This window comes from Peromyscus leucopus, chromosome 20, assembly GCF_004664715.2.
Source record: "Peromyscus leucopus breed LL Stock chromosome 20, UCI_PerLeu_2.1, whole genome shotgun sequence".
NCBI lineage: Eukaryota > Metazoa > Chordata > Mammalia > Rodentia > Cricetidae > Peromyscus > Peromyscus leucopus.
Window position 1 is genome coordinate 28,590,083 of NC_051080.1, and position 16,194 is coordinate 28,606,276.

A 16,194-nucleotide genomic window follows, 5' to 3' on the forward strand; every position below is an offset into this window, starting at 1 on the left:
GCTGTCAGTCATAAAACCGGTCCCCCCTGTTCCCCTGGTCCCCTGGTCCCCTGGTACCAAGATTTTCAGATGTGGCTGAGCCACACCCCTAGCCTCACTGGTTCTCTGGCTTCCACATAGATTATAGTGGAGCTTGCGAGCCTGAACCTGAAGCTCACTGATTCACCTAAACTGACTGGTCAACGAACCCCAAGGATCTCCTACTGTCTCTTCTTCTGCAATGTTAGTATTTCAAGTGCTTGCCATGACACCTTGCTTCTTACATGGGGGCTGGGGATTTGAACTCAGGTCTTCAGGTTTGCATGGAAACCGTTTTCCTAACTGAAACATCTCTGCAGGCACCGAGGAATGATTTATAAATGTTACACAGTGCCATAGATGCTACATGTAACTAATGATTGCAAAGAGAGGGGAGACTTAGTCTCCCTTAGAAATGAGCTTTTTAATTGGTTATTCCATTTGAAGTGATCAGCCCTACTGATACATTTATTTGTATATATTGAATACACACACATATATGTATAAGGAAAAGGAGACTATTGATTTGAGAGGGAATAAGGGGGAAATAGGAGTAGTTGGAGGGAGGAAAAAAGAAGACAGAAAGTGATAAAATAATATTTTGATTAAAATTAAATTTTCTATAAGTTAAACTGTTATAGTAACAGTCCCTTTCAATATCCTATCCCAAGACTCATTCTGCTGATAGCACTTATTCACCTTTCCCATGATTTTCTCATTCTGAAATGAAATCTCTTTCTGTGTTCTTGGTGACATGGTTTATTTTGACAAAAATGTATTTCCTATTGAGCAGAATCTCTCTGGATAACTTGTCTACTTGATGCTTGTGTGGATATTGATGGCCAATTGACTACTTAAAATGTTGTCCAATCTATTTGCTGTATAAGACACAATCACCTTGAAAACTTCAACCTGACCTCTACTCCTATGTGAATCTGCAGGGAGACCAGGATAGACAAACACATCAGTATCTACCCCTCTTAGGTTAATAGACACTTCTCATCACCATTTGGTCAATATGTCTATTTATTCGTACAGAGAGATTTTGTCTGTTTGGTTCACCTCTAAATAGCCCACAACTAAAATAGTATCTGGAACACAGACAATACATATGTACTTTCTGAAAGAAGGAATCTCCTTTTATATCTAAGAAATTAGCTAAGAGAGGTTGAGGAATGCATGCCATTTTAGTAGAATCTATAAGTTAAAATATTTGAATGGAATTTGAAATGCTAAGGTCCAACTTCATTTTCAGGCTAATAATACATGAACTGAAATGATCATGAATCTGAGTTTTTTTTTGTGGTGCACAAGATACCACATGATTTAGTCCTTCCTGCCCTTCCCTCTTACCTTCCTACTTCCCTCCATCCCGTTCTCCTCAAATTCATAACATTATTGGAAGTACTTCTTGTTGAATAAACACCTTTTACAGTCTGAGTCACAATAACCCCAAATTGAGGTCAATTGTTACTTCCTCAATTTATTTTTCTCCCATCACTTTGTCAAAATCAGTCCTTGGACCACACACAATTTTCCATAAAGGACAGTTGATGCTGGCTTACAGGAGCAAGTTGCATATGTCTCTTTCTAGCTTTATACTTCCTGATAACTCATGAATGACCTGAAACACTACTGTGGGGAATTCACATGACAAAAATCAACAAATGCTATATAGGACATAACACGGTTTGGGGAGTCTAAGAATTAGTGTTTAACTATTTATGAGAATACCAGCCACATCTCTTCTCTCTTCCTATGCCTTTATCTTCTTGTTTATTGTTTTTACGCTGGTAACTACCTGAACGAGTTAATTTATTAATCGCCTATTTGTCAGATAGAATGAGAAACCTACAAGACAGCATTCTTTACCACATCTACTGTCCACTGGGACAATTAATGTTCACTCATCAATCACCATCTACTTTAACGTCACCATTTACAGAGGAGGATCTGCAGCTTGCGCTCTGTCTACCTCATGTGGATGTTCCCACTTTGTCTTTTCATCTTTTACTTTGGACCATTTTATGAGGAAGAAAACTAAGAGCAGTGTACAGGATGCCACTGTGATAAAATACCCTACCAAAAGCTCCTTAAGGGAAAAATAATTGATTTGTATCACATGTCTAGTTTCTAGTCCATTGTCGCAGGGAAGTCACAGCAGCAGATAAAAGCAGCTGGTCAGTCAAAGTCACGATCAGGAAATGACAGATGCATGCTGCACTCAGCTTGCTTTCTTTACTCTTCTATAATCCAGGGATGCCCTGCCCGGGAAATGGTGTTACCTACAGTGGGCAGGTCATCCCACCTCCATCATTCTGATCAAGACAATCCCCATAGTCATTCCCTCAGGCCAACCCGATCCAGACAATCTGTTATTAGTATTCTCTTCCCAGGTGATTCTAAATTTGATAAAATTGACAAATACCAGTCATCACAACTAGCTCCAGTTGAGAATACATTGACAACAGAAAAAAAAAATTTTTCTCAAGGAATCACTCATTGCACATCACCAGATACCCTGTGTTATGAGTACTTTGCATAGGCATCTAGAGGGCTGGCATTCCAACCAAACTGTGCTTGGAGAGTGTGATGCTTCGTTTTCATTGTCAACTTGATTGAGAATCACCTAGGAGACACACCTCTGGGCATGTCTGTGAGCACTTTTCCAAAGTGTAACTGAGGAGGCGAGATCCACTCTGAATGTGGTATCATCAATAGGCTGCAGTCCCAGACTGAATACTATGGATCAAAAGAAGAAGTGAGCTGAGTACATTTCTTGCTCTGCTTGACTTAGATGCCATGTGACTAGCTGTGACTTCCTGCCAGGATGACCCTTCCAACTGTGGGGTACCCTTCTTTAAGTATTGTAATCCCAGTGGTGAGACATATTAATATTAATATTAATATAGAGAGCAATGACCTCTGTGACTTTCACTTCCACATGTGTTCACACTCCCTGAGAACAAATGCACTCATTGCTGTACTTGTTGAAGACTCTAATGGTGTCCAAACAAGCTATTTTCATAAGCATATGCATTTTCCTTTCTATTCCACTCATTTTCATAACCTAAAAGCAAACACTAAATGTCACCATAGTTTGCTTACAGAATAAAACCTGTGGAGGAAACAGGGTTATGTATACAAAGATGAAAGATTTCCAGGTCTGTCTTAGGCAACATGAAAACTCCACCAGCCTCTTTGATAGATGCACTGTGGCCTCTCAACCCAGATTCCCCTTACCATTAGGTTTTGAACCGATTATTCAAAATAAAATATTGGTGGCCAAAAGATTTTGGTGAGGTCCCCACCCATCTTCCCTAGAGAATCTAAGAGAAACCTCATCTCTTATCACCACTCAAACTTTCTTGATACTTTTCAATTCTTTCTGGAAGAAGGCAATCTTAAAAAGGCGTCATTCCTCCTGATTAGAGAGCTTGGGCTTAATTATTATGCTAAATAAATGTTTTAACTACTGCATCACTGAGCTTGTCTGACATAGCATGTGGCCACACCACCTGCTTCTATTCATTTTGCAGAGGACTCAGCACAGATGTCTGCAGAGACCTAGGAAGTCTTGATTTTTCTCTATAGAACCATAATGGCATGCAACAAAAGAAACCTTTGGCTATCGACCTTCCCTGGCACCTGCAGCTCCCGCCTCCCCAGTGTGTACTTTCTTTGCTGGCACAAGACTATAGACAGAGTGTGCAGGAGGCAGCGGAGTGTCTGTTTCACAGCAGGAGATGAAAGGAAAGGGAAACGGGAACAAAGAAAGAGAGCTGAATGCCCTGGGTGGCCACTTTAACAGGGTGAAGTGGGTGTGCAATTTATTACTTACAGGTTTTCCTGAAAGGTCAAGACTGCAAGTTTTTGGTGCTCCATATAAAAGAAAGCTTCAGAAAACCTTCGGACCTGAGGGATAACAATGTAAACAGCTTAATTCCTCAAGTGGATATGACCTCCATTTTCTCAACTTGAGAGTCTGGAGATTAAGTGTTGTGTTTTTTTGTGGAAAGAAAGCTGTGCCTGCACACAAAGGTCTGTCACAAGAGGCTTTCCACCCTCCACAGCTTCCCATGTCTTTATAGCTCTTAGCCCAAGCAGCGTAGTATATGCTTATAAACTTACTCCTGTTCTGCTTTCATTTTTACACTCAAGTTTATTCTTTCTACTAGAATATGAGATTTTTCCAAACAGGCATTATAAATAAATGTACAACATGGAGAATTCCAAAAGCCAGGAGCATTTGCTATGTGCTTTGTGGACTCTGATCCTCAGACATTTATTTTTCTTGCCCAGGTGAGAAGATCCACATCACTCCATATATATTAATCCCTATACATACACAGCCCAGATGAGGGCAACACCTTACATTTAAAAGTACTTCTTCCTAAGTACATTGGGACATTTGTAATAGTTAATTTTATAAGCTCAGATATCTTCAGACACAGATAAGGAGGTGTTTTCTGAATGACAGAATAGGGTGGAATAGCTAAGTGAGTTTTTGATGTCACAATGATCATTCACAGTTGAGTGAGACCATTGTTGAAATCCATAGATTGGTACAATGGCAAATCATGTTTCGCCCTAATGAACCAACTCTTGCAAAATTTCTCCTTAAGTATAAATGCATACAGTCAGAAAGTTTATAGCATTTTTATGATTTACCCTCAAAGCATGGTGTTCCTGGGTGAGATAAGTGGTCACTTCGGAGTGCAGAGTCACTGTCTCCAGGAATTGGGTCCACAGAGCCATCATATGGGAGCCAGCCAGGCAAGATCCTTGCTGATCTGTTCAGCTATCTTCTCTGGGTTGTTCAGCATCTGCAAGGGTAAAACAGTGTCATTCAAAGACCTAGCTCTATTGTGTTGCTCCAGCTTTCCTCTTGGGATCTTTACCAAATGCTCTGTTCTTCATCCTTTCCCTCACATGCCATAAACAATGCAGTATTATAATACATGTCTCATGTTATATAATGTAGAATTGTGTTATCCTGTCCCTTTGAATATGGGAGCTAAGAGAGACAGCAATAAGAAGAATAAACTATTTGGCAGTTCCTGTCTCTAGATTAATATTCAGAGCCCATGGTTTCATGTAAGGTTAGCCCGTGTCTATCCCGAGTCGATGTCTTCCCTCTGCATGCATGCTTTAAGTGCGAGTTATTTCTAGATTTCCAGGAATATCTTGTCTAGTATGTCCTTTCTCCTTTTATAAATAGTTGCTACCCATTTTCAACTCTCTACCCTAAACTTCTAAACTCATCACCTCAGAACCTAGCTTTCCCAAATATTAGCATCCTAGTCTGGGATTCCTTCAGCATGTCCTTTGCACTACTGCACCAAAGGAGGATCAGCCATAGCATCCTCCTGTGGACTCACAAACCCAGAGAAGAGATTCTTGTACTAGAATCTACTCTGTATTTCATTAAACTCTGAACTCAGTGATTTATAATCACAATGGCTCCCCCTTACTAAGACTGATCATTTTATACATGCTTCACATTCAATTCATGCAATCATCTTTTAGGTAGACTATTAGAACTATCCTTTCACAGGAAGTAAAATGGCAGTGATTTAATAGAACATCCAATTTTCACCCAGCTAGGATTTAACTGAAGGACTCTTTAACCATGAAACCATGTGCTCCACCTCAGTAGCTATTTAAAACTGTCTTAGGAGAAAAGATACTCCTTATAATCCTAGAGTACTTAACTAGCCAGGTCACTAGGCAGCCTCTCTGTGTCTATAACCCACATTATCTTCTTAACCATCGCTTAACCAAGCCACTTCTTAAGGAGGATTCTAGCATGCCTTAATTACAATGTAAGTCAGTCAGACTACAGTGGGGCCTGAAACGTTTGGAGAAGACTCTTGATGAGAACATGTTGGAAAGGTAACTGGTTTAGAATGGGGAGGACCATATTCTAAGGGAGAAATTTGCATTATGGGAAGGTGAAAAGATCAAATGCTCCTGGGAAGAGTGACAAGAAGCCTGCCACTGAGCTCCAGGTTTCAACAAGACACAGCAATTACTGAGCATCTTCCTTGTCTTGCTAACATGTTTGGCAGAAGAAGGACACATGATGAGTAAGAGACGGCCCCTGTCTTTGTAATGGCAGAGATAGGAATGTATACCAGAGAAAGTGGTGTAGGGCTTTCACAAAGGCACAGCCATGCAAATCCAATCTCTTTCCCTCCTTTGTCCTGTGCCCCAGTTTCCTCCCTGAAGGCACAAAGCAAACAACTGCTTCCAGACACAGTTTTGTAATTGTTATTGGACGGAGGAGGTTTGATTCTGGATGAAGGCAGACAGTTGAAGTGGGGTATCTAAGAGTAAGAGAGCAGCAACAGAGATGTTTGCTGGACAGTGAGGCTCTTAATACTCAGAGATTCTTGCTTTATTATTATGACTAGCTTCCAGATGCAAGGCTCCAGTTAAACACAGCCTCTTCTAAGAGATGCATTTACCCTTTGATAACCATTGATGACTCAGTCCCATACAGCATCATGAGTGATCAGAGACAGAGAAGGAAGGATGCAGGAGAATACACCTCAGAGACAAGTAGCATCACTGGAAAAACTCCAGACTGGAATGTGGGGCTTTTGAATTCAGTCTAAACAGCTCATATTTGGATTCTTCTACCAGAATCTTCACTAATGACAGCCAATCTACTGCATCAACACTCAGCACTATTTTGCTCCTGGAAATAATCCCTGCCTTACCCAAGATGACCATGCCTCCTACCTGATGTACAATCATTGAGCCAGTCATGCTGACCTACCTATAGCAGCATGCATAGGTCTTTATATTTGTAATACCAGACCATTGTTCAGGCAGCATCCTCTCTTTGAAATGCTTTTTCCTCTCCTCTCCTCTTCTGATTTCCTCTCATTACCTCTTCATCACTTTGGCATGGTCTATCATCAACCAGGGAATGACTAGGGAGTTGATTCTATTTCCCCTTATTTATGATGACACTACTTTATGCTAGCAGTCTAAGGCTCACCACTCTCTCTTCCTCTTCTTGAACAGGTGTCCTTGACCCTACAGACCTTCCCCATGGTCCCTCTAACAAGTGTCACTTGCTTTGCTGCCACTGTCTCAATTTGTCTGCATTGGGAATTTAACCTCTCAGCATCCCTACTTCTAGTACAGTAGCTAATGGACACTCTGAACTCAACAACACTTTATTGCAGTAATAGGTGGATGAGCATCCTTGAGAGATGCTCTATGCCTCAATCATGTATCCCTGACTTGCTTGGCTTCTGGTTCTGCCCTCCAAGCATCTCTCTCCACCACAGTGGCACTAACAGATGCAGCATGAATTCTGAGCTCAACTACCAGAGGTGAAGAGGGAAAAAAAGAAAGATATTCATTAAATGAGTCTTTGGGAAATTATTTTCTCCCTAGTTGATTAAAAGCAGCTTCATATGAGGTTACAGAGGTTTCTAATTAAGCCACAGGAAGACTTTCCCAGCATCACCAACACCTGGAATTGTGTAATTACACGTGACAGGTGTGGGCGGCTTTCTACAGCAGGTGAGGTGGGGTCCTTACCCGCTAACAAGCTAGCAGTCTTAGCCCTCTGCTATCACAGGTGAGTTCTCTCGTGCAAGACTCACCTACTTACCTTGACCACCCCCAAAGTCTTGATCATCTGGGCTCTAACCACATTCACTCCTCTGCTCCCTTTATCTGTTACTCCATGCTCATTTGTGCTATAGGCTGTGCTATATTGCAGGAAGCCAAATAAAACTATAAATACATATAAATATAAATACACCCTGGAAGAAGCATTCCATTCCCTTATAGCTACATACTTAGCTATAATACACCTACAGAGTACTGTAAAAGGTATGTATCCTAGGAGTCATGTAGGAGCCATGGTAACTTGCTGATGAGGTGATACCTACATTCTGTCTTCCAGGTAATCATCTTTCTTCCTGTTTCCTGAGTAAACTTGGCTCTTTCAGAATGTTTCTCCATCTCAGCTTCATGTGATAATCACTGGGAGCTTCGGGTCTGTCCATGTTTCCACAGAAGGCTGCATCCATCTCAGAATCTCTGAGGTGCAGTCCAGATATTAGAACTTTTAAAATGCCTCCCAGATCATCCTAATGCAAACCCTGGTCCTAACCCCCTTGTTAGACTATGTATGACCCCTGCCTTTGTGCATTGTTTGAATACAAAGTGAACCTCAGAAGCTCATGTGTTTTGCCCCAGAAGTTGTTGAAACACATGAAGTATAAGACGCCTACAGCATCTGATGGACAGATGAAAGGACATCATTGTGTGGCATTGTCATCCTTGCTAAGCAATTGGACCCACATAACGTGGGTGATTAAGACCACTAGAGGTTAAACAAGGTCAGAGATCAGACAGTGTGGATGGCCATACTTATTGTTCTCTGTATGAGATGTTCTGTGATGCAAGAAGGAAATTCACAAAGTCTTTGCCACACAGGGGCATGCAGGCACAAGAGAGACCCCAGAAAACATAGCAATCCTGAGCCCCCACTACCCCTGGCAGCCTCTCTATAATGCAAGTTTTACTGTATTATGAAAACCTAGAGCTAGACTTCCAAGGGACTGGCTAGACAAGGGAATAGGAGATAACAGTAACTGTAGCAGAAGGCACGTTACTGTTTTGAGCAAGACAATAGAGACAGAAATCCTAAATGCACACTCAATCTAGTCTTCCATTCATTATTTGAGAATGAGTGGAATGGTGTGTGTGTGTGTGTGTGTGTGTGTGTGTGTGTGTGTGTGTGTGGCCATCATGGGGCTCTAACACTTTCTCTGCCTCTTTGAACTCATCTGGCTCATCTAGACCAGAGCATCCTCTCAGATAATCAACTTTCTAAGGTTGCTTCCTGGCTTAAAGCAAGGTCCTTCCAAACTCTCTATGATGGTTAACTTTAATTATCAACTTGGTGACATCACTTTGGAGACTAACCTCTGGATATGCCTGTCAGGGATTATCTTGATTATGTAAATTGAGTTGGAAAGACACCCCACCTACTGTGGGTGACACCATTCCCTGGGCTAGGATTCTAGATTGTACAAAAGGAGACGTGAACTCATAAGCAGCATTCATTGCCCTCTGTTTCTTGATCTCGAGGCCCTACTGTTGTGACTTCCCACAGTAATGACCAACCTCCTGGAGATGCAGACCAAAATAAATACTTTCTCCTGTAAGTCGCTCTTGATGGGTGATTTATTAGAGTAACAGGAAAAACAGCTAAGACCCACCTCTGCAACAGGTCTAACCGACACAGACAAAGCAAAACCCACGTCTCACATTCTTTCTATGTCCTTTCTTTGGATAATTTCCAATAGAAAGGGGCAGCTCCAGGAACAACTACTGGATAATTGAGTAATTCCCAAAAGTTCATAGGGATAAATAGCAGACAGCCTTTTATATCTTAGAAAAATCTTATATTGCTGTACTGAAAAAAAAAAAAGAAAGAAAAGAAAAACCTAACAACCAGGCTTACTTCTTACTTACTAAGAGCTGCTTATTAAGGGTCAGAAGACCCTTTAGTGCCTTGGTAAAGGGCATGCTACCCTGTTTGATTAGTTTGTTCTGGGAAGACCCTCAGCATCTTCCCAGCATGGGCCCCCATCCAGATTTCCAGTCTACCATTTCTATCTGGGTTCCATGTTCTCCATGCCACAGTGAAGCTGGGATGCATGCTCATGCTCATGTGTGACCTGGACTTCACACTGCTATTACCTTTACTGAGAGGAGTACCCTTCCCTCCCAGGTATCAGACACTCTCCTCCTATTCCTATTGGCACCTTAACTTTCCTGCCAAAGCCAGGACCTCCCCTCCTCCCTGCTCTGCTGCCCTTTGCTTATACTCCCTGACTCTACTTTGGCCATGTGGGCAGAACCTGACCTATCTCAGAACAAACCAATTTCTCACTAGGCATTAAGCGCTGGGTGGTCTCTTCCTTGGTTGTACAGAGGGAATTTTTGAGGGGCCAGTGGTCAGCACAAAACAGGTGCCTTTTAAACTTTTATAAGTTTCTCACACCAAATAAAGATGCTCCAGGAGCATTCTGCTGCTAGAGACATCTGGGTTTTCCAATGTCTTCATCACCTGAAAACATCCAACTCTTCACCATGAACAGCAAGGCTTGAGAGAAATACATTCACTGCTGCTCACCATTTGCCACGAGGTGGCGCTGTTTCATCTCTAACCAAAACCCAGCTCTGATTTGGGAGGGTAACTGAATACCCAGCAATATTTCTACCACTTAATCTTCAGGCCAGTCAATCCATTAAAAAAATTAAGGAGCAGAAAAAGGCCCAACCCCTCCACCCTTGATACCTTGCACTCCATCACTTCTTAGGTTTCTTACAAAATAAAATTCTGCAACAGATTGTGGTTACAAAATAAATCCTGTAGCAGCAAAAGAACTACAGGATTCAGTGGGACACACACACAAACACACATACACACACAAGACATGAAAGCAGAACAGGAACTTGGGAAGAAGAATTTCAGCCAGAGAAAGTGGGGGACATGAAAGAGGACAGTGGAAGATAAAATTAATTATATGCACATATGAGACTGTCAGAGAACTAAAAAAAGCAAAATCACAAAAACCTTCCCACAGTCTGGGACTCTGCTGCAAGGGGTGGAGGTGAGCAGTGTTCCTTAGGAAATCTGTCTGATGAAGTTATTGACAGCTCTGTCCTTCAAATCTCTCACCTTAATCACTGTAGTCACCAGAGGTGACCAAATTGTCAAAGTCGAAGGTGTCCCGGGACCAAGGCCACTACTATCAAGTGGAGGTTGCCACTGCACCCTTGTCAAGTTTGGTAATCTCATCCAATGGCTGCAAGTAGCTCAGAGACGTTAAGGAAGCCCCACTTCTTAGTATCCACTGTCATTATGAATTTGTGTGAGCACTTCCTGTCCTGTCCCTGGATGCTGAGAGGTTGCTCTGGGCACCTCGCTGTTGTAACTATGATAAAAACCTAGTCACACTTTCCACCTTGAGTTTCCTCCTGGAGATCACAAGGTGCACTTCAGTCTTCAGTTCCTGGCAAGGAACACCTGAACCCCCTAAAAACTCCATAGAGATGGGAGTGTGCGCAGCTTTTGTTACTAAATTCTAACAAAGTCATGAAATGACTTTAACTGACCGCTAACCAGCCATAGCATAGAGGCTGCTGCCAGAAAAACAAACAAACAAAAAACAATTCATGGTTAGGAGGTGAGAACTGTCCCCAGATTTCAAGGAAATAAGTGTTTGGGGATTGAATGAATCATCAATGCCAAGGACCTAATCACGTCTCTATACTGGAGCCTCCATACATGGAAAGTTAGTACTGCCATTTCTACCAAAAGATTATACAAAACAAAGTTCATTAAAAATTGTAAAGAACCCATTTGGCAGAAATTCAGAGTTTTCTCCTCCAGGGCCAGCACTTCCTGAGATCAAAATACTTGTCCAGGGTTTCATCGTCTTCTTGAGATGGCTCTTTGCCTGTCACCACTCAGGTTTGACTTACATAGCCATGGAAGAGGGTGAGACCAAGCTCTGCCAATTCAGTGACAAAGAGGACCTTTTCGTTAGGAATAAAAACCCAGTAGGACCTCACTGAGTGTGGATATGCACCTGCTTGATGTGTCCAGGATATTCACCCTTCAGTAGAAATGAAATGTTTTGCCTTACTGAAGTTAGTTGGACTATGTGATAATTTTCTTGGGGCCCTAGATCTGCTTCTAATGTATAGAAACCTTTAAAGTCGGGGATGGGAGAGTTCCCAGGCTGGTGAATGTACCCACCTGCCTGAAGTTGGTATAGTCAACTCAAGAAACAGAAGCTCCACTCTTGCCCTCCTTTTCAGACTTTGACCTAGGCATCCTTTATCTAGCTGTTAACTTGTGCCCTTTGTAATATCCTTTATAGCAGACTGACAATGATTAGAAAAGGGTACCCCGAGTTCTCTAAGCCATTAAAAGAAACTGTCCAACTTGAAAAGCTTAGGATTGCAACCTCCATCGGGTAGCTGATTGGTCAAAGTAGGAGAGTCCCAGAAATTGCAATGTTGCAAGACTGGGCCTTTAACCTATGGGACCTGTTTTGGATTCTAGGCAGACACTGTTCAAATTAAACTACATGGTTGGGCATGCAGGTAGTATTAAAGAATTGATGGAGATGAGACAATTCCTCATGCATAGATGTTGGAAGTTCATTTTTTTATACATGCCCCAAAGGATGTGCCATCCTCCGACTTCATGACTCCTACTGACTTGAAGAATTCATCCTGGCACCATGATGAATGGGGCATTCAGGCTTCTTGATCATTAGTTTTGGCTCGCTCCCTAGTGTTTCAGGCAACCTCCTCCTTGCAGAGGTGAGACTTCTGCTCCCTCCTGTAGACCTGGACCAGGGACCCTCCCAGTTCTGATCCCTATCACGGCCCTAGTGCAAAAGCACAAGGCTTTGGTATTTGCTCAATCTTTGATTTCATATTTAGCTTCTTTGTTAGAGCCCACTAAGATCTTGCTTCATCCTGAAAAGAATTACTGATACACTGGGGTTCTGCCACCTTGTATAGTATCTCTGTCCAGATACGATTCCATTCATGGATTGATTATTCATCAGTGAAAGCCCAAGAGTGAATATAGACTCCTTCATTAACTTTGTGATCCAGGGGGTGGGAATCACTGTAAGTCCCCAGAGCTGACCCAGGGGCTCACAAGTAATGGAAACTTTAAAGTTCTGGCTGAAATGAATCAAATTTCACCTCTTCAACAGGTGCCATAGTTCCTAAGGAGACATTCATGAAAATGCCAAAGAGAAAGAGGGGAGAGGTTGACTGTTTGACTACACTGCCTTCCAAGAACTCATACAGTGCCAGAAACTACTTGGTGAAGGAGAAATGCCCAGCCAGAGTGACACGTGATTGTGACAAAAATTCTGAAGTTAGCATTATCTGCATTCTTTGTCCTGCACCATGACCCATATGCAAAGGTCAAAATTCTGCTTTTATTTCATGTCACCAGTTTTGTCTCTTATGGTAGCTTTGTGCTGGGGAGTGTCCCATGGGCACTGGTAGCTCTGCTAGCCCTGTGTCCCTGGTAAAAGAACTCAGCTCTGTGAGCTGGTCCCCAATCCCTCCTCCACAAAACATAATAGGATTTCTTATTTTACAGACTGTTGTATTGATTATATGAGGAAGTTTCATGTAGTACATATCACACAGCAGCCAGTAACTGGCAGGCATGTGCCAATGCTTTTCGCTATAAGAAAGAGAGACCAGCAAAAAACCAGATGCATTTCATCTTTGCCTTTGTCTATGGTGTTTATGTCTTTGCATGTGTATAGGTAGGTGCATATGTGCACAGGTGCCCATGCATGTTTATGCTTATAGAGACCCAAAGTTGACATTGGATATCTTTCTCGGTGGCTAACACTTTTTATTTATTGAGACAGGGTCTCTTGCTGAACCCTGAGCATGACAACTCTGACTTGTCTAGTTAGTCTGCTTGCCCCTGGGATACTGTATTACAGGCAGCCACCAGGTCTGGTCTTCCCATTCTTTCTTATGAGTTCTGGAGATCTGAAGTGTGGTCTTCATGCTTGGGTGGCAAAGGGCCTTTATCCTCTGAGCCATCTCCTCAGCCCCTGTTTCTGCTTTATGGATAGGAAAACCAAAATTCATAAAGATTAAACAACTCATCAATACTGTGGTACAAAGGTCTCTTTTGAGGCCAGCTTCGGCCAATGAATAGCTTTGTCACTCAGCAAGTCAATCAGCTTCCTTCCAACACTAAATTCCTCTCCTATTGAAAGGACAGTGGTCCTAGCCCACATTAATGAAGCATGGTTGCCCCACTCTACAGTGCCCCAGGGATAATAAATCACAGCAGGTGACTCAAACAGATGCACATTCATACTGTCCCCACTCTCCAAGGGCACAACCATTGTTTGCTTTATAAAGTTGAAACCAAGTCCCCAATATGAAATTACTATTTTTTTTCCTGTTGCAAGTTTCTGGAGTCATTTTCCTTCCCTGACTAAAGCCTAAAAACCAAGAATAAAATATTCTTTCTTTTAAAGCCCAGGGAAAACGTGCATAAGTCCTCTTAATCGCCAGGTTGTAGTTTAGTGTTCACTGTTCACTGGATACAGGGGTCACGAAGATAAACATGTTCATCACTAGCTTCATTTCAAACAGTGCCCTGACCTGTGGTCCATTTGGGGTAGTTGTGTTTTTAGGGACCCAGAGGTAGCTTTGTCTTACTTAAATAGGTTGAAGCCATCAACCCCTTCACTTGAATGTGCATAGTGTTGGATGCATAACCTTTGGACATCTGCAAACTCCACCTACATGCAATGCTAAGACTGCCATTCCTGAACCTTCTGCCTATGAACAACCATGAAGTTCCTTGCACATGTTCAAAATATGATTAGTTTTCCTCATTGTCTGTCATCTTGTTCAACATGGCCTCGGACACCTTCTTTGATTATGCCACAGAAACCTTCCAGGTCTTTCCCCAGGGAGGCAGATTGGAGGCCAGGCCTATCCCCATACTTTGGTACCTGTGAAATCACTTTTTCTCATTGGGAAAAAACTGTGGCTTCAGTGACTGGCATGCTGTGTGGCAGGCAAAACTAGCTCGGTCCAGTACTGTAAGTACTTCCATCTGTTCAGACTCAAGGTCAGCACGACAATTACCTGTAACTCTGAGCACAGCTGAGAGAGTGTTTCTTCAACAGCGAGGGCCTCTAGAAGGAAGAACAAGGACCACACAATTAAACAGACCCCATGGAAATGTTGCACTTGCTAAGGAAAGGAGAGGCCTAAATTCCATGCTCTAAATTGTAAAGTCAGAGAAAGGGAGACAAAGGCAACTCCAGAGGACTCTGCTAGTCAGACATTGGAGAGAATCAACCTCATTTGACACCACGGATTGAGTACAAGAGGAAATCCATTGTGTACTACTGGGTGGAATTATAAGGTACAATTGACCCCTTAGTGTGTCTAGCACTTTGTGTGCCCTAAATGAGTCTGTATTTATTTATGCTTTTCCAGATGCATGTACGCATGCAGAGAGAGAGAGAGAGAGAGAGAGAGAGAGAGAGAGAGAGAGAGAGAGAGAGAGAGAGAGGGGGGAGGGAGAGGGAGAGAGAGGGAGGGAGAGAGAAACTCCCACAAATGTATATTTTGTAATAGAGAATATGAATTTATTCTTCATCTTGGAGCTGAAAAGTCAGAAGCTCAAGGAAGTGGAGTGGCAGATCTGAGTAGACTTCAGGCTCCAGGGACCACACCACTAATGAGCATCATAACCATCCAAACCACCCACAGTGCAGCCGGCTATGTGTCAGCTTGTTAGCCTGAACCAGTGGCTGCCAGCTTTTTGTGATTTAATGGTCAGAGTTTTGAAAGTGTTTGAACCCTCTCCTAGCCCCCTAATGCCAAGGAATCATTTGCCTGCTGTTGTACTGTCTAGGACAACATGAGAAATTCCTTAGTACCTCTGTGCCCTGCTGACCTACCCATTTGTCAGGTCCACGACCCAACAGTACAGTAGACTTTGTTCCTCTTGAACAGGACTGTATCCTAAGTGTCCAGCACAATGCCCAGTGTACAGAAGATGCTCAACAAAAATACGTTGAAGAATATTTGAGTGAATAATGAACCTTGGTTCTCTTAGGTAACAAAAGTTTCTATTGCTAATTGCTGCTGAATAAAGTCCACTTTCTTTTGAGTCACGTAACTAGCTCTGATTCTGTACTATCTTTTTGCTTTGCTTTTGTGGAGCTGAGGTAAAACCTAAGGTTTAACATATGCAAAGTGAGTGCTCTACTAAAGAGTCACAGCCTGAGTCCTCTGTGTTTGTCTTTACAGCCTTTGTAAGACTGGCTTCTGAAAACATCCAAGTCAAAGAGCGCTTATTCAACGACCCAGGCACTGGCTTGGCCATGTATCATGGCAAATGAAAATAGATGACAAGAGGCTCCGAAATCTAGTGTAAGTACCACAAATACCCCTTTGCTCTGGAAACTAGAGACAGAGCCTAAGGAATCTGAGCGCGACCCAGCTCTCACCAACCCCACAATCTGATGGTAAAAAGAAATTTGCAAATATATCATTGTCATGCAACCAACTTTTAATACACAGGCCACAGACACTACCAAATGA

The 16,194-nt window shown here is 42.4% G+C and overlaps 1 protein-coding gene across 1 annotated transcript in view; it reads right to left on the bottom strand.

The window, feature by feature from the left end:
• The window catches only part of Fam135b (family with sequence similarity 135 member B), a 215,047-nt gene that overhangs the window by 35,840 nt on the left and 163,013 nt on the right, over positions 1-16,194 (bottom strand). Inside the window, 4 exon segments of the mRNA XM_037197518.1 lie at positions 3,860-3,933; positions 4,690-4,787; positions 4,790-4,844; positions 14,725-14,774. Coding sequence (XP_037053413.1) covers positions 3,860-3,933; positions 4,690-4,787; positions 4,790-4,844; positions 14,725-14,774 — 277 coding nt within the window.